Source organism: Colletes latitarsis, chromosome 12 (genome assembly GCF_051014445.1).
Source record: "Colletes latitarsis isolate SP2378_abdomen chromosome 12, iyColLati1, whole genome shotgun sequence".
NCBI classification, from domain to species: domain Eukaryota; kingdom Metazoa; phylum Arthropoda; class Insecta; order Hymenoptera; family Colletidae; genus Colletes; species Colletes latitarsis.
The window spans coordinates 23,688,852-23,712,131 of NC_135145.1; the positions used below are offsets into that span (position 1 = coordinate 23,688,852).

Genomic DNA, 23,280 nt, shown 5'->3' on the forward strand with positions numbered 1-23,280 from the left:
AGGCGCTGAGAGGATCGAAGAAGCTGCATCCCTGACCTTACCCTGGCTTTATCGCGCGAAGATCGAGAGCTCGAAACGACGATGGGCCAAAATTATGCGCCGCTGACGAAACAAGCAACACTTGGCGGTCGTGCCAACAACCGGCGAGACTGTGTTTTCGGGAATCCGTTTCCGTTATCTTGCGTCACGCGGCACGATTAAATAACGACGATAGAGGCTTTCTAGATCGATTAGTAGGAATGGTGGACCGGGACGAATCCGAGTTGCAACGCTGGGCGCGCGTTGGTGCATGCACCAACTGTCCACGAGTGAAATTATAAATACATCCGGCGTATAAACACTATAAATATACGCGGTGATGGTACACGGAAAAGTCTACGTGTGTATAACCTGGAAACAACGTCGTCGATAGTATCAGAAACTAGCAAAAGCGTTTCATTGTAAGCGGCTTTACACGGTCGATTCCAATTTCGATTCTAATTCGGTTCGTCGCGATCGATTCGAAATGTTCGCCGTTTAAAAAATTAATGCAACGACTCGAGCCCAATGTCAACGCCGTGGAAACACCATAACGGTATTGTCTGGAGAAAGGGAGCGAGGCTGGGACCCCGGGACTCGTAACAGATGCGAAACGGTATGCAGAAAAAAAAAAATAGGGACACATATGCGCGTCCATTATTCCTCGTAGCTTTAAAACCAACGGGTGCACGAACGGGAAGTTGTAACTGTGCAAGTTTCCGGAAACCACGGAGAAATTATTCGTTAAATTGTTATTTTATCGTTCGATGCAGCGAGGGATAAAAATAGAAGATTATTCCAGCGCTTCGATGCAAGGGTAGTTGACCCAGTAGTCGATTCTCTGATTGGAAAAACTACTTTTAAACCGGGGGAAAGACGAACGAGTTTTCTTATTATTTATGGAACCGAGAGAATCGACTGCTTTACGATATATTTATTTCCTGGGACAGAGATAAACTCACATTTTAATACTAAAATCATGGAAAAATTGGTATCGAGGAATTTATACCCCCCTTTGATTTTGTAAATATGCAAGTTTACCCCAATTTTCACGCGATGGGGGATTATCTTTCGTAACGAATGGTTCCATGGAAGATTTACGTTCGTATGGATCAAAAAGAGGAATCGTAGATCGTGAATCATTCCTAGCGTTGACAAACGCCGTACCCTCTTTCGTTTAGTCATGATCCAGCTGTCGAAGCTTTTCGGGGTTCGGCCCCACCTCCGTTCCATCGATCCGACGTGCACGAACATAATTCCGTCGTGTACCAGCCCGCGGGAGCAACAATTCCATCCGTGAGGTTTCTCCTGGGTCGCTGAACCCCCAGAACGAACAGATTCGTCGATATCTTTGATATCACTACTCCAAAAGCTACTCTGCCCCCCCGAAATCTGCGCGAAACGCTGCTGAAACGGGGCCAACGGACTCCAAAAACCGATTTTCAACCCCTCCGATGCTCAGCGATGAAAGTCTGGCTCGTTGCGAGCTCTTTACTTTTCAATATTTAAATTTAAACGAAATTAAATATAGATTTGAGAAGATACTTTCTATATTAAGAGGGTTGACTACCCCAATTTCAATAAAAATTCATTTTCTAATATGAAATCATCGTCCTCTAACTGTGGAAAAATTCTTGGGTATGGAGGAGTAATTTTTGAAAATTTGCAATAGAGAAAATATACGTCGAACGCATTAGCGAACAAAGTTTTCGAGCCAATGCGACCTCATCATTGAAGCAGCGCCAGACATAGATACGTCCATAAATACTGAGCTTAAATATACACCTGGATTAAGAATTATAATGGACATATAAATACCCCAACGTCGGGAAAAATGTATCCTCCTCTATGAAGGATGTATCGATCGAGAAAATAACGAAAGTATCGATTTATCGATGTATAATCGTTTATCGAAGTGTAACCGATTATCGAAGTGTAATCGATTATCGAAGTACAATCGATTATATCGAACGATATTCCATTGAAGCAATATTTCCACGTGTTTTATTATTTATTTACGATGAAAAAGAAAATGGAGGCGCGACCAGTTCGGTTCAACGTTTCGAAATCGATCGTGGCCAGAGGTATTAGCATCGAAATATAGCGTACGACGATTTGGACGAGCGTTTGCTTGAAAACGAGGAACAGCGGCGAATCGATCGAGCGAGGACGTAATCGCCCCCGCTAATTAAGGCGCGATCGATCGATCCGATGGTTCCCTGTGGTTGCGGACGACGAGCCCCGTGTGTCGTTCGCGCGATCGTATTCTCGCGAGGCGACGATAATATCGCCAACTATACCAGGAAACCCTACGACGCTCCTCGAAGTATGCGTGGAGCGATTGCATAACGTAAACAAACGCTTCCAGGTCGAGGAAAACGATCCAACGGTCAGGATTTAACGCATCTTGCGCTGTTAAAATTGCTAAAAAAACGAATTAAAACAGTACTAACACGTTCACTGTCCATGACACGTGTACGGGTCATAGCGCCACGCTTTTGGATACGCCGCTGAGAGACCAGACAGTGAACGCGTTAACGACGAAACAATTTACACAAAATACCAAGTATTAGACTGTAATTATTAAGCAATTACATCGAACAAGTGTCCGAGGAAATGATTTCTTAAAATTCGAGCGGAGTTTAGCGAAACTTTCGCGTGAATGGCGAGGACTTACGGACCCTAGACTTTGAATAATGATCAGACAGGTACGTAGAGGATCTACGGTTAGTTTGTACGCAAAAAACCGGAAGCGTCCATCGCGTACGCGCAATTAGTAACCGTGCACGATGATTTATTCAGCCCTAGTCGCGAAGTTGATCGTCGAGGAGTGGCGATTATAACCGTCATCGTCGTCGATATAACTCGTCGGAAGGATTATCGGGAGTCTCTAAACTCGAACGAAGTTTCGACAAATTGGTGCGTGGGTATACATCCGCGTAGACAGAGAAAGATAAACCCGGGACTTAATGCTGTGTCTCGTAACTCTGCCGAGGGGGAAGGGGGGTGTGAGGGGGCCGTGTGTGCGATGCAATCATATTACGAACGTCGAAAAGGGAGGAAGAGATCGAGGGAAAAAGAATGACTGATGAACGGGGAGAGAGAGAGGGCGAAGAAAGGTAGAGAAGCTCCATTGATTGGTCGGTAGGAACGTTGCAGTTGCCCTGGGGGTATATGAACCCCGGCGATAGCGTTGTCTCTCTCCCTCTCTGGCTCTTTTTCTTCCACCCTCCCTCCTCCATAGTTTACCCTCGCTACGATTTTACCCCCAAGGCGAAACGCAGGCGCGTCACATGGACCCAGGAACGATCAATACGAGCCTCCCCAACTAGCTGAAACCACCCCTCCTCTCTCTCCCACTCGTGGACTTTTCTATCCTCCTTCGCTAGCTATCATCCACCCCGGGTTCGCAACCCTCAATCTTTGATATTTCCAGCGGCCAGGCTGGGCATTTTTCCGTAGAAATATACAAGGACGATCCAACGAGGAGGAGAGTGCAGAAGTCCTCGAGGTCGTTTAAACTTGTGGACCCTGGGCATCCTTTTTTGAGAAAATCTAGGTCGAAACTAGGTCCTCGGATAATTAGGATGCAAGCTTTCTTATGTGAGGAAGCTTCAAAGTGGTAACTGAAGGGTTAAACTTTTACGATAAATATCTAAAAGACTATCAAGTGTTTGCAATTGGTCTTCAGGTACTTAGGATGCAAGCTTTATTATTGTGTGCAATTGGCAAAAAGAAGGAAGATCGAGAGTGGTACCCGAAGGGCTAAAGTAATAATAAGGCTTCTATCATAAATAACTAAAAGACTATCAAGTATTTGCCCCTTATTTTCTTGAACAGGATCTCTAGATCCACAAGCCTGCAATGCCTGAGAACTCTCCTCATTCGATCTCAATTCTCTTCTTGTCTATCCTCCCACTCTTTCCCTTTAAATACCAACTACCTAGTCATCTTCTTCTGAGAAAATTTAGCTGCAATTGGTCTTCGAATACTCAGGATGCAAGCTTTATTATTATTTTCCATTGGCAAAACTTTAAATACGTTTTAGACCTCCTCTACTTCCTATTACGTCTATAATAATTAACATTTTTCCATTAAATTTTTACAAGAAGTACTTCAAGAAATGTACTTTCAAAAACATTCAACACTAATTAGAAAAAGTTTCAAAGTTACTCCCCCAAAAATTCTAGAAAATTGCTTTTATTTTCAGCGTTTTCAGTCACAATGGTTAGATCTGAGTTTCCTCTCTTAAAATTCGTAGGGTTGAGATAGTAATAAAGCCTCCATCGCAAATATCTAAAAGACTACGTTTAAACGATCCCGAGGACTCTCCTCGTTGGATCAAAATTCTCCATCCTTCCACTCTTTCCCTTCGAATGCGGACTTTGCACCCCTTTTGGCGTCTCTATGGGGAACCTATCGCCACGTCCAGACTCCGAAACCATCCCTCGAATCTCTGTTCACGATTAAAAGAAACCACGAAGCGGCGAAATAAATGTGCACCCCCTCAGTTTCTCCGAAGGAACGAAAAATCGTTAGAAAACACAGGAAAACGGAAGAAAGAGATATATACTTGTCTCTCAAAACGTTCATCATCGTCATCATCGCACTATCTAACAGCCCTTAATCCCTCTCACGCACCATTGTGATCGAGGCCATCATCGCGGACGGAAGCGTCCCTCTCGAGACTTCCTGCTTGTCCTCCACGAGGACCCGCAGTGCCAGTTGCTCCATCCTGGATCTGCTTGATCCTTCATGCACACTCTCGCCATTTTTCCCGGTCATATCCTGTTACCGAACTCATGTTATTCGCACTCGACCGTCCTCGAGACGATCCTTTTGTCTTTTACGTTCCCTTTTTCGTCTGTCTCTCCTTTCGATTCTCTCAGACTTTGTTTGTTGCTTATCTCAGGGCATATTTCGGGAGTTTCGAACCGAAAGTACAAAGGGAACGGGAGCGCTCGCGATCCCCTGGCCGCGTTGCTTTCCACCCTGCCACGCCCAAACTTCTATGGCCCGCGATACTGCGCCGTGGAATACCTCAGCTGATGCGTTTCTAGGCTACTCGAATCGAAACGAACCTAAATCGTATCACGATCTTGCGATAAAATGGTAACAGAAAAGAATTTCGAGCTATTTTAATTTTAGAAAGACTCGAAAGTGTGCTGGTCAAATTTCTCATGTTTTTAAAAACACATACTAAATACATCAGGAGAAATTTTAATCGAATCACAATTTTCGGATAAAACGATAATAACACAAAAGAATTTGGACCACTTAAATTTTAAAAAATCACTAATGTGCTTTCAAAGTAATTTTTGCTATTCTTAAAACACGCATATTATATCGTTTCGTCAGAAAGAACCTGAATCGAATCACAAAGGATTTTGAACCACTCAAATTTAAAAAAATCACAAATGTGCTTTAAAAATAATTGTTGCTGTTTTTAAAAACACATTTAAACACATTTCGTCAGAAAGAACCTAAATCGAATCACAATTTTGGGATAAAATGGTAACACAAGAGAATTTGGACCACTTGAATTTTAAAAAATCACATATTAAATCGTTTCACTTAAATTGAATCACAATTTTCAGATGAAACGAAAACACAAAAGTTTGTTGAGCATTTAAATTTAAAAGACACATAAATGCACTCGTCGAGATAACTTTTGCTATTTTTATAAGCACATGTAGAATCGTATCGAGCCAGAAGATCGCGAGGAGATTAGGTTTGGGAAAGGATAATGATCATGGCTGGCGAAAGGCATCCTGTTATCGAGGATGCATCGGGGGTAGAAACATATATTAATGACACCTGACAGCCGCGCTTACCAAAAACACATAGATCGATGGTACACAGAGATCGATAATAAATACTTGCAATCATAACGGTAATAATAACAACAATAATATAACAATATAATAATAGAACGATAATAATAATTCGAACGTCAGAAAGTTCACAGAAGCAACGAAAGTAAAGAAACAAATTAACATACCGGTTAACGATGAAAATCAGTGGTTGGAGGATGCCGATATCTGGGCGTAGAACGAAACGACGGTGGGTTACTCTTAATTATTATCTTTTTTTTTTTAATATATTATCTCTTTTTTCTTTTAATTTTTATCTATATTAACTAGATTCTCGTTTTTGTTCTTTCTTTTTCTTTTTTTTTTTTTATTTTTAAATTACTATTATTACTTCGTTTCGATGCTTGTTGTTGTTAAAGTTTCTCTTTTAAACGACGTCTGTGTCTGTGTGCGTGTGCGTTCGATTTATCTTTCCCTCGACACCGACGATTTTTACGCGGATCGTTCGAATTTAAACGTGGATCCGGGGAGCCGCGAGATTAACGATTCTTGCTCACTATATTTATCGATCAGTTCGAATCATCGAGTTTTCACGCGGAACACTTGACTCCTAAACGGTGGGCGGAGGGGGTGGGGGGGAAAAAAGACCGACGAAATCGCGGAACACACCCTCTAGTGTCTCTCTTTCACTCTCCTCTCTCCCTCTACCTCTCCCTTTCTCGTCCGTGTTTTTTCTCTCTTTTTCGTCCCGGCGGGGCCTCTTCTCACGATTAAAGGATCTTCCAGACGACGAGTTTCCGTTAGCCTTTCGCTCACCAAAAACCGGATCGCGTGATATATTTTTGTTTCTTTTTTTAAACCGAGTCGGAGCCAAGGGCGCGAACGTCGATCGAGTTCGATCTTCGACTAGTTGGCTGGGGTCCAAGGGTCGAAGGGAGAAAGAAAAGGGATCGAGGAAGGGTGGTCCAGAGGGACGAACGAAATCATAAGATCCCCGACGGTGGACGCACGTGGAAGAAGCGAATTTTTCTCGTGTATCTTCCCCGGTTGGTCGATTGTTACTTCTGTTGGTCGTTATTGCAGGCTGGTTCTTGCTCTTTTGCGTGTTTTTTTTATCTTTATTCTTTCTCGGTCTCGTTAACCCCGGAGTTTAAGGTCGAACACAGACACACGTTCGATTATCTGACACGTGGGCGGGGGGATAAAGCAAAAATGATGTACAGATAGATATTCGGTGAGGACGACTTTTGTATATGTAACCAACGATACGGTAAGATACTCGAATTAAAGGGGTTTCAATAAATGAAGAGAGATGTACAAGCAAATAGTAAGAATGTTGCGGGTATAAACGGTGTCTACAACGCAATGCCTTTATGTGGTGCGGTAACTAAACTGACGCGAGCCAGCAGTCGCCGCCAATCGCCACCCCCGTACGGTTCTGGCCAGGCTCGCGGGGGTGGGAGTCAACGAGGGGCGGAGGATCGAGACGAAACGCGTGGAATCGAGCGAGAGGGGAACGCGCGAGGCGTTGGAATGCACGCAGGCGCCCCGGGAAAGAGGCAACGAATGCACCCTCCGATACCCCTAAGACGTATCAAGAAGGGGGAGGAAAAAAACGGAGGGAGAAAGGCGAAAAAAGTCGCGGTGAACGGAGAAGAATGGAAATCGCGGAGGGGAGGAATAGACGGTGTACGCGTGCGCTGGGAAATCGGAGGCAATGACTGCATCTTCCGGATGCCATGGTTGACCGCGAGGGTGGGGGAGGATGCGCAGAGAGAGATGAGAATTCGAGAGAAAGCTGCGCGACTGCGCGGACGAACCAGGACCGTCCAACGCGCCGCCACCCCCTTCGAAATCGTGACGTTAACTCGTTGGGCGCGGTAAGAACGATGACGAAAATCATCCCCCCCAGCCAGGGTCTCGAGGAACCTGGAGTTTTTCGAGTAAATACGGTGGAAATTGCACGAGTTGCGTGGGTCATCGAATCCGGAATCCTTTTGAGAAGCGTCCTGAAGGTTTCGGACCATTTTTTGGGGACGTAAAGATGGGTATCAAGGGTGGAATTGGGTTAGAAGGAAGGTAATACACTCTTTCACGAAACTATGGCTCGAAACCTGGACTTTTTTGAGTGAATGTAATGGAAATTGCACCAACTATAGATTATCGAAAAGAATTTTTTTGAGAACAAGTGTCTTCAAGGTTTGAGGCCATTTTTGAGGTGCAAAGATGGCCTATAGAGGGTGGAATTATTTTAGAAAGAAGGTGTATAGTACTATTTCAACCCCCAATATGCTCTTTCTCAAAACTAGGGTCTCATAAATTATTCTATAATGTTTGTTTCCATCTAAATTTATTTTCACAATATTTTTTTAACCCTCAAGTGGATTATTGGAGCCATTGCAGCCCTCTGCGAGCTCATTTAAGGGTTAATTTATCCTCAGATAATTGTGCTCCTTCATTCCCACTTCTCCATAAAGGGTTCCAGTCAAATAAATAAATGAATAAATATTGAAGTCCATCGACCTACTAGATATCGAGACCTCTGAGGTTCTATCAAAAAATAATAGGGGTGACCAAATTCCACCATATTGGTTCTATAAAAATCTGGGAACTGCGTGAGGGGGAAGTTTAGGATAATTCTAAGAGAAAAAGTCGTGAAAGAGGGAAGGAGTACAGAGTCGAGGGTGGCCAGGAAGTACGCACGCGTCGTCGAGGGGGGGTGGTAAACAATGGCTGCTCTCTACGGAAACCTTCTGGACCTCGCAGCCACCGATACTGATCGAAAGAATGTTCACCAAAAACAAAAGCAAAGATCTATCCACTAGAAGACTCCAAACTAAACAAATTAATTCCGAAATCTCAATGTTACCGCTACCATTTAATAAATACTACTGAGAAAACACGCCGAAATGATCGAACAAAGCAGAGGTGCTCGTTTAAAAAATTAAATGGCTGCGTGGTGAAACCTGGATCGGTAAATTCGACGGGGAAATATCGTTTCTCTCGTCTCTGTTGGATTCGAGGGGTGGGAAAAATGGCGAGACGCGGGGGTGGTTCGCGGAGCTGCGCAAGCGCCGGTGGAGGGTCGAAACAGAGGGAAGAAAATTCAGGTTCCGCGCGTAGACGAGAGAGGCTCGACGAAAAGGGGGTGAATCGAGGGAGGAGAGGGTTGACGGGGAGCTCGAGGACGCAGGCGCCGCGTCCGAAAACGGAAATCCCGTTCCCCGGGGGTTGACCTCCCTCCAGAAGACCTTTTCGACCGTGCGAATGCGGCCAAATTTTCCCCGTGCCTTTACCACGCACACAGTACCACCCCCTCACAACCCCCTTTTCTACGTCCTTTTAACGCGCGCGGATATTCACGAAATTTTCCGGGAGAGTTAAGCTTGAAAATCCGCTATTGTCGGGTTTCACTGGGAACTCGTAATCGTTTTGACTTTTTCTTTCTTATTTTCTCTGCCCCCTCCCCTCAGGTTTCTTCTATTTTGTCGAGGGTATGCAAATATCGTGCGTTGAGACGGGGGTTACATACCTGGAAGAATATTGCAACCCTTGGCGTGGAATCTTAAGAGCACACGTGCTGCATTAATGAATCCACGTGCCTCGAATAAAACTAGGGTAGTTGATCGGAAAAAGTAATCATTACATTCGAAATTATGCTTTCTGGGGGTGAAATTTTGAGCTTCGAGGTCCTAGTCTGTATTACAAGGGGGATAACCTTTACCCAAGCGTGGAAGAATGTCTGCCCAAGGTTCGAGTATCGATAGTTCCTCGACCACAATCGAGAAATCGCACAGTTCGATTATCGAACTATCTTATCGACGATCGTCGACCACAATCGAGATATCGCGCAGTTCGATTATCGTTTTACCGAGGATCGTCGACCCCAAACGAGAGGATCGATCGATACGCTTAGCGGCCCGCGCGAATATCGTTTCCGTGCGTTATTGCCCCGCGCGAGTTAACGAACAGCCACGCGGGGATCCCCGCTAATGACTCAGCCCCGGAATTACGGAGCGCGAATCGATCATCGCGGGAGAAATAATTGGTCGATGCCACCCTGTTACGTACGCGTTACGAGATACGAGATACGCGGATGAAAAAGCTTGCGCCGAGAAAAGAGCTGCCCCCCAGAAAAGGGGGGATCGAAAGAACGCAAACGGAGGGAGGGAGAGAAAAAAATGAAGGGATGATAATCTAATGGTAAATAGCATGCGTACGGGGACAGACGGCATCAGGGGCGTAGACAGCGAAAAGTCAATCTGGTCTCGGGGACCCCCGGATTAAATATACCTCGATCCAACGGAAACCAACACGTATTTCTAATGGGGGGGACCAGGTTGGCCTAGGTAAACACTGTCTGTATTTTTTGCTCGAGTATAAATATATGCAGTTGAAAGCGAAGGTCAAGAATTAACACTGTAACTACCGGAAGTGATCGAAATGATCGAAATTTTCTATAAAAGAATAAACATTTATTTCCCATTTATTCCAGTATCTATCGTTAAAATTTCTTTGGTGCAATTAAAGACACCATGATTGTCGTTCGTTTTGTTCCCTCTGGTAAATAAACAAATAAAAATGGTGAACGATCGGTCGAAATATATTCCCAGGGCTCGATCAAAGTCACGATGATAAAAAGACAGCCAGACAGTCCTAGCAGGGGACGAAGGGGGTGCGAGGGGGTTAGAGGGATGCCGCGTAAATCCCGAATCCCGTCCCGGGCAATTTATAACACTCCTCCTCTTTGTCCCGAACTTCCGTTCCGTCGAGTATCCTGGGAACAGGGAGCACCTAGCCCAATTGCCCCCTCTTCCTACGCCATTGGGCGTGTGGGGCGGCGGGAGAGGAGCTCCGGTGCCCAACGCGGCACAGGGGGTTTCGAATATCGATCTCTCTCGCGTTCTCTCTCTCTCTTCGCGTCTCTACTCCCTCCGTGGGAGGGGCGGGAGGGTGGAGACGGGAAGGGTTCACCAGGAAGTCCCCAGCCAAAGCCCAGGAGCGGAGGACATTCACCGGCGACGAGCAAACACACGCCTATCAGCGACCCAAACCCGGACCAACACTCTCAGGTCCCCAAAAAATACTAAAATTTTACATATTCCTCCATCTTAACGCTAGAAAATTACCCTGTCGTAATTTCTATTAATCGTAACAATTGTAAACGATATACTCCAACTATTGATAATACAAAATTGTTAAAAGTATACTCCACTATTGATAATAAAAATTGTAAAGAATATACTCCACTGGATTTTTACAAATTTAAATTTGGATAAATACATTTCTCCAAATATAATTATCAACTGTGATTGTTGATAGTTCTAGGTCTTCAATGCTGACCAACATTCTAAATATTCCAAGCTGTTGAAACACAAGTATATTTGCAACAATCATTGCACTTGTTAACCCTTAAATGGACCCTCTGAATTGCTTTACTTACTGTTGATTTTTACCAAACTGGTAAATGGAAAACAACTTCCCCTTAAAGTATTTAAACAATAATAAACTAATGGAGGATTACACAAATTTTCAAATAGTTACATTGACTTATATTAAACAATTATTAGTTTAAACTTGTGGAGGGCGCTTGAGGGTGGATTGGAAAATTGTTTGGAGGGCACGATTTTTGTTCCTAATTACGTCTGCCCAACCTTTGGGGGTGGAAAGGAACCTGAAGTCCCAAAAGTAGAATAAATGATACCAAAAAATAAATCAATCTCCTCGTGAATTTAAGGGTTATAATGCAGTAGAAATAAATGTTTAATTAATCTCCAAAAAGTCGAGTAAATATATTACACTTTTCATTAGAGATTACAAATCATCCTGTCCACTTCTGCCAGTGTTAAAATAAACAAGGCAGAGAGCCTCCAGCGAGGTTTCTAAACCGACCAGTAAAACCGAACGTCGTTCTCGTTTCGAAAATTGCACGAGAAGTTCGCGGAACCCAGGAAAGTTTAGCAGGAGGCTCAGGTCTGTGGGAATTATGCAGGTTCATCGATCAACCGACGTCGGTTAACACGGTTACGCGTACCCAGGACGGGGGTAGAACTATCCGGGAAAGTATCCTCCGGACGTCCCCCTGCAACCAAGTTTCCATAATTCCATCCCCTTCTCGTAGCCCGCGCCATAGCTGCGCCTGCTCATCCGGGATCCCGGAGCCTGGCCAAAGATAGATATGCGCGACTCAGGCTCGTTTCGCGCGTTCCCTCCGTGCACGGAACGTCGCGTGGACCCGGGGAACGAGGCTGCACCCCGGTGCACCGCCTACTCTGCACCCCCCCACGCCATCGACCCGGGGTCGTTACGCGCGCGGATTACGCGTTCCCGCGCTCACGCGTATTAAATCCATGCCGACCTCGTTAGAGCTGTTTTCGCCCCGAAATTCCGTGCTTAACCCCACCCAAATCGAATTAAACCCTTACACGCAGGGGTAGTTACAATGGTACACCAGATCCAACGATACAATTGTTACTAGTCGTTTCAAAAGCAGTCCTAATCTCTAATCAAAATTAATACTCGACTGAATTTTTGAAAATTTACTATAACTTTCTGCGAGGGAATGAATGCATTAATTTATCTAATACTGTGGCATCAGCTCGCGTGCTTGCCGCCAGAGGGCTACGCTCTCGACTCTCTCGCAAGCGTTCGACCTACCCTTTGTTCCTACCTCCTAAAAATTTTAATAGAGGATTCTAGAAGCCAAAATAAGACGAAAATCAAGAATACCAATTTGTTGATGGAGGCTTCGTTAAAAAGTTATTAAGAATTAAATTCAAAAATTTCAATTCGTTCTGGAAAAATTATTTTCGGTTGCGAGGGTCAATTACAATCATTTTTGGTCATTAGACATACCCTCGAAATCCTACCCACTTTCCAGAAAAAAATTCGATTAGGTGAAATTTTTCGGCGAAATTGAAAAGTTTCAAATCGTTTAAAAAAAATTATTTCTAGGTTCTGGGGTCAATTACGATCATTTTTGGTCAACAGACATACCCCCGAAATCCTACCCACTTTCGAGAAAAAAAATTCAGTAGGGTCGGAACTTTAAACGTTAATAACTGTTTAACGAAGCCTTCATCGACAAATTGGTATTCTTGATTTTCGTCTTATTTTGGCCTTTAGAATCCCCCATTAGAATTTTTCCCAATGTCCCGGCGTCTGATGAGCCCTTTTCTACCTCTAATCAACAGGACCCCACATCACAAATAAATACTATTGTCTCGGTAGTTCTAAATAAAAAGACTATACAAAAACACCAAAGAGCATCTAATGCTCGTGTCCCACAGGATGTCCCAAATGTAACCCACTGTGAACCAGTGGTAACAGGTCTATCGCCCTTTCAGAACGTTGTTTGTTCGACAAAGAGAGTCGTCAGGGGTTGCACGGGTGCGATGAACCTGGGAGGGCAAGTTCCCCGGTGCACGAAGGACGAAAACAGGAGGAAAAGAAGACACAGGGACACGTATCGATTCAACAAAACCAAGGAAACCTAGCGTGAACCCGCCGCCCCAGTGTCGTCCAGTCTGCGAAGTTGGAGGTTCGCGTGGACCAAGTCCCGGGACAAGTCAGAAGTCAGGCCCGCCGCTCTCGATATGTCCGACACCGAGGAGACTGGTACGTACATGCTCGATCCGTCTTCGAGAGTTCGTAACAAGCTCGGGGGAAACCCCGTTCGTGACTGAAACGCGAGCACGTTAACACGTTACCGAGGATCTCTCCCCGCCTACGCGATCCCGCACCTACACAGACCTGCCAACCGCGTGTTTCCCCTATATCTCGACGTCGTTTCCGATGGATCTCCTCTGTGATCCGTCAAGTCGATCGAATCCGTTCGCGAGAGGTCACGCGAGAATCTCAACTGCAACCTGACAAACGTTGGATGATAATTCTCGCCTCGCGAAACCCCCGTAAATCCTATTCCGTGTTCTTCGTTATTACATCCGACTTCCGGCCGGGGTTTTAACGACAGAAGGAAATCGGATATCAGAGAGTGATCACGAACAGAGAAAGAGAAGAATTTTTAAATCGACTCAACGATGGTGAGTTACCAATGTCTCGCGTAAATTCATCTAATTCGACGAATAAAATTGTTTGGAAGTAACGATCGAAGCTTCCGTTTTTCCCTCGGAGAGCACGTAGCCCGGAATTGTTAAAGATTTAGCGCGAGTTCAGTGGCGCGTATTATTGTGTGTCCTGTCCCCCCGCGTCCCTCCCCCGCCCACTCGTTCCCTCTCTGTTCCAGTAATTGTTCGCGGCTCTTCTCTTCTCCGGGCTCTTTGTCCCACTTTTAATTGCTCTTCCTAACCGTCGGTTCCAGAGCATCCTCAGACCTTTTTTTTCCCTCCAATTTTCCGAGTATCTTCCTTTTTTCTCCCCCCATCCATCCCCCCCTCGCGGTAATCGCGGCGAAACAACACGCCGCGGACATTTGCCCGGGCAAATGGTGAAAAGTCGCTTCCTGGGAGGCTGAACGCCTGTCCCGTTGCGGACAAGGTGTTTGCCACTGGTGTTTCGCTACCCCTTCTTCGATTATACAAGGGTGGACCAGCAGAGGGTGACAGGCAAAAATATAATAAACTATAATATCTTTCGAGACGATCGACGTTGCAAATTTATATGAAATGGAGACCAATGGTCAGTCGCGACTAGTGTTCGATCGTATAGTTCGCCCCCCTAATCAAAACGCGATATTGCTGCTAGTTCTTCAAGATCTAACGGGTGGAGCAATATTGCTGGACCTTTGTCATGAGAAAACCAGTCCAAATACTCCATAAAAATTGTCAATTTTCCCACGGGAGAACAATTTCCCAACGCATGCAAAATAAGTCACTGCTGGTCGCTAAATTCGGCCCCCTAATCAAAACGCGTTGTTGCTGCTAGTTTTTCAAGATCTAACGGGTGGAGCAATATTGCTGGACCTTGGTCATGAGAAAACCAATCCAAATACTTCATAAAAATTGTCAATTTTCCCACGGGAGAACAATTTCCCAACGCATGCAAGATAAGTTTGCTGGTTGCTAAGTTCGCCCCCCTAATCAAAACGCGTTGTTGCTGCTAGTTTTTCAGGATGTAACGGGTGGAACAATATTGCTGGACCTTTGTCATGAGAAAACCAGTCCAAATACTCCATAAAAATTGTTAATTTTCCCACGGGAGAACAATTTCCCAACGCATGCAAGATAAGTCTGCTGGTCGCCAAGTTCGCCCCCCTAATCAAAACGCGTTGTTGCTGGTAGTTTTTCAGGATGTAATGGGTGGAATATTCTTAACCCTTTGTCACGACCAGCTCAAATACACCAGAGAAATTTTCCATTTTTCCATAGTCGAACGATTATCCCGACACATGGAAAACGAGTCACTGTCGGTCACTAACATTGACTGGGTACGCAAAGTTCACGTGTGGTGTAACACGTTGCTGCTTTCAACCCCTCGAGGCAATGAATCATTGATAACAGAACCGAGCAATCTTGACGCAAAACGACCCGCGGAGCCTACGACCGTGCACGATCTCTCCTTTCTTCGTTCGTTTCGTTTCTTCGTCGCTTGGCTATAATCGCGAAACTTACTTTTATGCGTCATTTACGTCCGACGGGAATCGCGCTCGAATGGAAATAGACATCGATCGATCTCGATTTAGATCCGTTCGCGAGAGACTATGTTTCTTTCACAGAGAATAGAGAAACAGTGGGGAGGGGAAACTGGAAGTTACGAGACACGAGTTCACGGAACAAACGTGACGTGTCTTTGGACGAGCCACGTGGGCCTTCTGGCTTTCTTCCTTGAAACATTTAACAGCATCGTCTTAACGTACTCGCCGCCAGAGGGCCACGAACTCGTCTCTCTCGCAAGCGCTCGATCGACTGTTCGATGGTCGTGGCTTTACCGATCTTTCTCGCTTCCTACGCTTAGCAAAAGTAACTAAACGAAGCAAGGTAGAGAGATTCACACGGTAGAGAGAATACTAATCTAAAGTTCGTTGTAGAAGTTTTAATTCCGATCGTTTCGTGACGAGAAGCAACAGCTCTAGCCGCGTTCGAGCGGTTCCCACGTGATCGGGGCTAGATTAGGATGGGAAAAGTCGAAGTCTATCTGGCTGGACCCACCACCTACCCTTCTCTCGTTTAGATTTCGATCGAATGGCGCTCGTCGTGACCGCAAACGATTTTCAAACCCGCTGTCGGGGCCACGGAAGATCTCTGACGCGTGGCAGCCACGCGAATTCCCGCCAACCTGATTCCCCCGGGGATTCGAACCGCGCGAAATCACGAACGCCGCGACGAGAGATTCCTTGCACGAGAACCGACACGGGAATTAACCGTAACGTGCACGATTTCAACTTTATCGCGTAGGTGGGCAAACGTACACCCACGCCTACGGCGTCAGAGCACCCGGGGAAGGTAGTCAGTCTACTCTCGCGACTTCTGCCCGGTGGATCAGCGTGTGTCTTTGCTCGACAGAGAGAGGATGGCGTTGGGGGAGGGTCGCGATCCTTTGGAGCACACCAGTCTCTATCAAAGAGCCGGTTCGTGTCACGAAATCGATCTTCAAATTGGGAGGGGGCATTAAGAACATCTTGGAAACTGTGAGAATGATGAACAAACGAAACTGTTGCAGAGAGCGAGGACAGTGACACGGAGGGTGGACTGGGGAACGTGAACAAAATGATAATGCGACCGCCTGGTCACAGTGGAAAGGCGAAGAAAGGACACATCTGCTTCGACGCCTCTTTCGAGACTGGCAATCTGGGCAGAGTGGAGCTCATCTCGGAATTCGAGTACGATCTTTTCATACGACCCGACACCTGCAACCCCCGTCTACGTCTGTGGTTCAACTTCACCGTGGACAACGTTAAAGCGGATCAAAGAGTCGTCTTCAACATCGTCAACGTGTCCAAGAGCGCCAGTCTGTTCAGGAACGGAATGACTCCCCTGGTGAAGAGCAGCACCAAGCCCAAGTGGCAGAGGATCCCCAAAGACCAAGTTAAATAACAATTTTGCGCGAATGACGATTGAATAACGATATCAGCGTGCATCTTCCCCTAGGTGTTCTACTATAGATCAGCTCAACACCAAAACCACTACGTTCTGAGCTTCGCCTTCGCCTTCGATCGCGAGGAAGACGTCTACCAGTTCGCCCTGAGCTACCCATACTCCTACAGCCGCTACCTAGGGCACCTGGACAACCTCTGCGCCAGATTAACCTGCACGAGACGAGAAACCCTGACCACCTCGATTCAAAAGAGAAAGATCGACCTGGTCACGATAACATCTAACTTGGACGACGCTCAAGAATACCCTAGAAGAGTGGTGGTCGTCCTCGCCCGGGTTCACCCGGGTGAATCGCCCTCTTCCTTCGTCTGCCAAGGTCTCATGGACTTCCTGGTCAGCTGCCACCCCATCGCCCAAGTCCTCAGGAACTACGTCGTCTTTAAAATAATACCCATGCTCAACCCTGACGGTGTCTTCCTCGGTAATTACAGGTAAGTAGCCAACAATTTGACCCTCCAAACGATCCGACTTGATAATCGATTTGGTTCCAAGATCCACGTCGATAGGGGCGGACTTGAATCGTTCGTGGAACAAAATCTCCGACTGGCTTCATCCAGCTTTGGTAGCCGTAAAACCGATGCTGAAGAACCTGGACAAGAACACTAGGACCCCTCTGGACTGCGTTCTGGATCTACACGCGCACACCAATGCAACGGGGGTGTTTGTTTATGGGAACACGTACGACGATGTGTACAGGTAAATCCAAAGGCGTTTCTCGTAACTTATATACCTTCGATGTACGTAGTTTCGATAACTTAACGTAGTCAAAGTGCAGAAGAGTACTGTGGCCTCACCCCCTCGGAGACTCGCCACCAGAGGGCCTGAAAGCTCTTTCTCTCGCAAGCGTTTGACCGACCCCTCCCACCGTTCGTATTATATACAATCCAATGTCTTCGTCGTCTAAGGCAGAGTCTGGCTGCTAGTAAAGTCCTACCTAGTCGAGGAGCGTATATATAGGAACGGAGGGGTCAGTCAATCGCTTACGAGAGAGCGTAGCCCTCTGATGACGAGTCTCTGACGGAGTCCACCAATTAAGCGAGAACAATTTTGAGAAACACCTGGAGTAGCCAAAAAGAGATAAGAATTGAATTCCCACGCCACGACACTATCTAACCAATGGCTGCCAGCCTCTCAGGTACGAGAGACACATCGTTCTACCGAAGTTGCTGGCGCAACACGCCGAAGACTACGAGATTGGGAACACGATGTACAATCAGGACCCTCACAAGTCCGGGACCGCGCGACGTTATCTGTGCTCGATTCTGAAGGAACACGTCAACTGCTACAGCATCGAGGTATCGATGTACGGATACAATAGAAAGACGACGCCTGGCATATTCCCCTACACGGAGGAAGGATGTATCCTTTAAAACTCGATCGATCGAGCCGGACTCGACAAACTTCGTCGTTCAATTACGATTTAGTTGGACCAAACGGAGGCATTGAATAATTCATAACCTACTGAGATTGGAAAACAAAGTTTGCCTAGTCTGCATATAGATGACGAAAGAATCTTGACTATCAAACTCACAGATTACAGGCTGGGACGCAATCTGGCGAGGGTTTTTCTAGAATACTACAAACTGATGGGCCTTATACCAGCCGGTCTACCCGATCAACCCTCGACTAAGAAGAATCGTCAATCGCGACCCAGGCACCGTACTCTGAAAGAACCTAGAGCAAGAACCTCCAGGACACCGGCTCCCATGCATCTAGCCAGTATTCACGAGTAATTGGGCACGTAGAATGATAGTGTTTCCTATCGTTGATTCGTTCTGAATCCCCAACTGATTCGATCGGTAGGTACTTTCAAGAGGAGGCAGAGCCACCGGCGAGCGGCGGTTACCGATCGATGAGCGGCACGCGGATGAGCCAGCTCGGGACCGGAAGTGGAAGTGGAACGGGCGTAGGCGGGTGCAGGAACCGGAGCTACAGGTTCCGGAGCCCCGGGGCACCGCTCGACAGGGTACAGCCGCCGTCGAGACATCCCGCCGAGCCTAGGCTCACCATTATCGATTTCAATCAGCTGACAAGGGGCGGTTTGGAGCTGGCTACCGGCAAGAACAGGGCAAAGGTCACCCACAAACGCGCCAAGTCCAAGAGATAGCTACTAGGACGTTTCTGACCAACATCGACAGGTAAAACGCTTCTCGAAAGAAGCCCCGGGACTGTTCTCTACGGCTCAGTTCACACGATTTACCCCCTTCGGTTACAGCGATTCAGGGCTATCAACGGAACCGGGGACATCAAAGTCGCGGTAGACGGTAATTAATCGTACGAGACATACAAGATTGCTATCAAATTTTGTTCCGATCGTTAAAATTCCAAGTTGTAATTTGTATAAAATATATAACAAATACGCTGAAAAGAACATCTATAAACAATCTTTATTTACACTTTGTCGATTTAACCCTCGGCGACCGAACGGCGGACTCCGGGTCCATTTCGACCCGAAACATAATACAAGGTTTCCAATCGAATTGAGAAATTCATTACTGTCGTTAATTTTGCAACGTAAAAATAAAAATTTCACGATTCTGAAAGATATCATTTTCACGGGTCCAGTTTGACCCCGATCTAATACAAGGTTTCCAATCGAATTGAAAAGTTTATTGTTCATTGCTGTCGTTAATTTTACAAATAAAAATGAAAGCTTACACGGGTCCATTTTGACCCAAAAACCAAATATAAGGTTTCTAATCGAATTTAAAAATTCACTGCTGTCGTTGATTTTACAATATAAAAATAAAAATTTCACGACTCTAAAGTATATAGTTTGCACAGATGCAAATGGCCCCGGGAGTCCCCCGACGAGGGTTAATAGTTACATCGTCGCATAGAATGCACGATGTAACTAGATCGACAAAATAAACGCGAGAGAAGTAACAAGCGTGAAAATCAATCGTTTCCAACAATCGACTTCTCTCGCGTTCGGGAACACCGCAATGGAAAATTATCCTTTTGGAAACTCGCGTATCGTAAAGAAACATAAACATCGTGGCGAAAATATTCACGAAATCCGCGGTCCATAAATTATTTAAAAATTTACAGAATTTTCTATCATCGCAAAAAATGTTTAAACTAACAAAAATCCCGCGACTAAAGGATAATTTCCATGATCGCTAGCCCCCCGATCGCTGGGGGGCGTCGCAGCGAAGATCGTCACGCGCATAAATGAAGCATACTTTGTTCCACGTACCTGCGACAATTACGTTTCCTAAAACTCAATCAATCCGCGGGGTCTGTTGCACGTGCATCGGATGGACAGAGGACGCAGGTACTACGCGGTAAACACCTGACCGATTACGGGTGCTACAGATACGCCGTGGTGTCGCGGGTGTGTCCGTGCATCGGATCGTACACAACGTAACGGACGCGGAGTATGTATATCGAGCGTGGCGAAACAGCGTCGTCGTCGTCGTCGTCGATATTCACCAAAACGATAACCAACAACGAATGGATGTATCGCGTACGTTTCTGTGTATGTTGCGCGTGACACGAAATATCAGAAGACGTCCGGCGTACGCGATCGCGCCTCTATGTGCTGTCTCGATACGTGTACGTGTTTGTGTGGGACGCGTAACAGAGTCAGCCCGATGTATACGTTGCGCGTATACGAACCCGCGATGTGTAACGTATCGCGGGGCGTTTATACGTGTTGTACATATGCGTGAATGTGTGCGTATACGTGTATGTATGTATATACGTGTACGTGCATGTGTATGTATGTGTGGGCGTGGGTGTGGGTGTGTGTATGCGTGTGTGTGTGTACAATGTGTCAATCAATCGGAACTGAAGAATGAACTAAAACGGAAAGAAATGAAACTATAGCGAAAGAAGGGAGCAGACAAGCGGCCAGTAGCTCTTCTACTCCTGGACTCGAGACTGAACTGGCCCGTGGCCCGTTCCGCTCGACACCGCCACGGCACTACCCTCCCCCCTCCAACTCTTCCACACCCCCACTAACCACCCTGCATCCACTGCTTCCTTTCATCCCCCTCGTTCACTCCCCACACCCCGCAATGGCAACGCGCGGCCTCCGAACCGCCCGGTACTTTGGGGTTGGATGAGACTAGGGCGGTGGTCGTTGAACCAAGTATATAGACGAGCTGTCTGCGTCGTACCGGTTGCGCACGAACGCCTCTTCCTTTCTTTCTCTTTTACACTATGTACCCGACCGCGACCCCTTCGCGCAGTTTGCTTCGCACACCCCCCTCGATTTTTCCTTCTCTTGGTACTATATGTCCTTCTCCCTACTGTTTTTCTCTTTGGTCTCTCTTGTTATTTCAACCCCTCCGCCCTAACCTATCTTGGAATTTCTGTCTCTTTCTCGTTCATTGTGTTCGCGCCCATTTCACTTTTCCCGTTCCCGCCACCCTCTCGTCCTTACTCTATATATCGCTATTCCCCTCCCAGGCTATCCTGTCGTACTGTTATATTTCTCTTACGGTTCTCTCGTTATATCAGACGCCATTCGTACGTTTCTATCCCCGTTCCGTTCGCGTATCCGTTTTCTCGTTCGTTTCCTCCATCTTGGCGCCCTCTACCTCGCACGCGCTCTAACCTCCCTATTCCCTCTCGCGTGTCATGCTCCTTCACCCGCGAACGTGTCCCCAGGTAGAGCTAGCGACCTCTACAAAGCCGAATAAACACGCACAGGCTGCAACGAGCCATCGGCGCTCGGCTCGTGCACCAGCTACGAAGTAACCCTAGAATCGTGTGCTCGGGTCAAGACAGCCCCCTGCGAACGAACCTTCCTTCCCGACACGATACAGGAAACAATTTCCTCGCGTCTCTAATAAACCGTTTATCACGACCTCCTGTTACCCGCGGCAGGATTGATCCTGGCATTAAACGGAAAATTAAACCCCGAATCTTTCTTTTCTCACACCAATTACACTAATTACACCGTTACAACATTGTTCGCAAATTTAGCATTCCAACACGACTGCCATCTATACGACAAAATGAAGTACTCGAAACGATCGATGACTACGAATCTCTTTGATAACTTACTTGCAGGGTATCGAAAATGTAGTCCTGCTAGATATTCTAATAAATCAGGTACCAATGATACTTGAAAAATACCCGTAGATATGATAAAAATGTCTGTAATTCTCGAATATCAATGAAGGTGTTAAAGTAGCATGCATGCAACGTCGTACCCGCTAGGTTTGCAAGAATTTCCAAATATGTACCAACAAAAAATGTTTACGAGATTTGAATGTTACGCGAAAAATAATTTCAACCTCGCGACGGCCAGGATTGAATTTATGGGATAGAGAAAGGGTCGAAATGCGTTTTATCCAGCTGATGCTCGTAACCGGATATCCTATGCAGCGGCCACCGACCACCGACGACCACCTAGGAGCCCGAGTAAACCCGAAATTTAACGAATTTGCACGAACCGACTAGGTACGACGTGGGTGGAGACCGACCCCGGTTACCCGGGCTCAATCCCCTCCACAGACACTTGTTATACAGGGAAAATGTTTCTAGAAATTGCATTTTTTCGTACGAGTTTCCTGATACCAAAAACCTTATTACAAATGAGTTCTGCGAACCCAAAATATGTCACGAAAATAACTTATCTAGCATGTATTTCGTACAATCGTTGAATCAATGCAGTTGGAATTTTTTAATTTCGTAAAGGTTAATCGTTTCAGTTTTGCAAAACGTTTATCTTGTCTTTATAATAATCGAGAACGAAATGAATGATTAGTTAAGAACTCAAACTTTGTCCTTGATTCTAGCGATGCATTTTCATGGCATAGTTATTCTTCGTTACAATGCTAGATGACTAATTGTTGTCGTTCACGAGCGAAAACAATGTATCTTTGTATTTTAATTACTCGACTTATAAATAAATCAAATAAACATTTATGCACTTACGAAACACAGCCACGTGATACATTTCCTTGCATCGGAAGATGAAATACTTCTAACGTAGAAGATAGGTTAATGACTTCGACACTTTTTTATTGTCTGTTCGATCGATTGTAACAGTAATAATTGGTATAGCGTACCAATGCACTGACTTTCAAACTTTTCGATGTACAATTTGAGGTTATACACGAAACAACTATTTACACTTTGTACTACACAACGGTTGTTCATTGCAACGTTTAAAATACAAATTCGATTTAAATAAATGTCTTAAATATGCTATCTCACATTTACTCGACGAAAATGAACGTCAAAGGTTTCGAAAGATAACTGTATTCGTATATAATAACACATTATTGCTAATAATGTCCTCCCAGCGGTCATTCGTTGTTTTCGATACTTTTCGACAAACGAAAACAACGTCCCTTCTAAGAATAAACATCACGCGACACGTACACGTAAAAACTAATTTCTGTAAAGTGTACCGTGTTATGTTACAACGGTTACAACGG

General features: G+C 45.7%; 2 protein-coding genes across 4 annotated transcripts in view; one reads left to right on the top strand and one right to left on the bottom strand.

Moving 5' to 3' along the window:
• LOC143348878 (ELAV-like protein 2) overlaps positions 1-20,806 on the bottom strand; it is a 44,192-nt gene extending 23,386 nt beyond the window's left edge. The window contains exon 1 of one of the 3 annotated variants that reach the window (XM_076779568.1): positions 20,082-20,806. The gene's annotated coding sequence lies outside the window, so the exon portion shown is untranslated. Of the gene's footprint in view, positions 1-4,659; positions 5,151-6,019; positions 7,208-20,081 lie in introns of those variants that run through there. The other 2 variants (XM_076779567.1, XM_076779569.1) reach the window with 2 other exon arrangements.
• Positions 13,270-19,164, top strand: LOC143348919 (cytosolic carboxypeptidase 6). Its single transcript, XM_076779655.1, has 8 exons — positions 13,270-13,448; positions 16,449-16,813; positions 16,877-17,313; positions 17,375-17,578; positions 18,018-18,241; positions 18,416-18,611; positions 18,686-19,020; positions 19,098-19,164. Exons 1-7 carry the CDS (start codon positions 13,427-13,429, stop codon positions 18,987-18,989), a joined length of 1,752 nt encoding a protein of 583 aa, XP_076635770.1. The 5' UTR covers positions 13,270-13,426; the 3' UTR covers positions 18,990-19,020; positions 19,098-19,164.
• Positions 20,807-23,280: the final 2,474 nt, after the last annotated feature.

What these genes read in the sequence shown, in the direction of transcription:
- LOC143348919 (XM_076779655.1), top strand. Translation starts at nt 13,427, where the DNA reads ATGTCCGACACCGAGGAGACTG. An exon ending in GTCCGACACCGAGGAGACTG is followed by an intron (nt 13,449 to 16,448) that starts GTACGTACATGC and finishes AAACTGTTGCAG; the next exon opens with AGAGCGAGGACAGTGACACG. An exon ending in GTCTTCCTCGGTAATTACAG is followed by an intron (nt 17,314 to 17,374) that starts GTAAGTAGCCAA and finishes TTTGGTTCCAAG; the next exon opens with ATCCACGTCGATAGGGGCGG.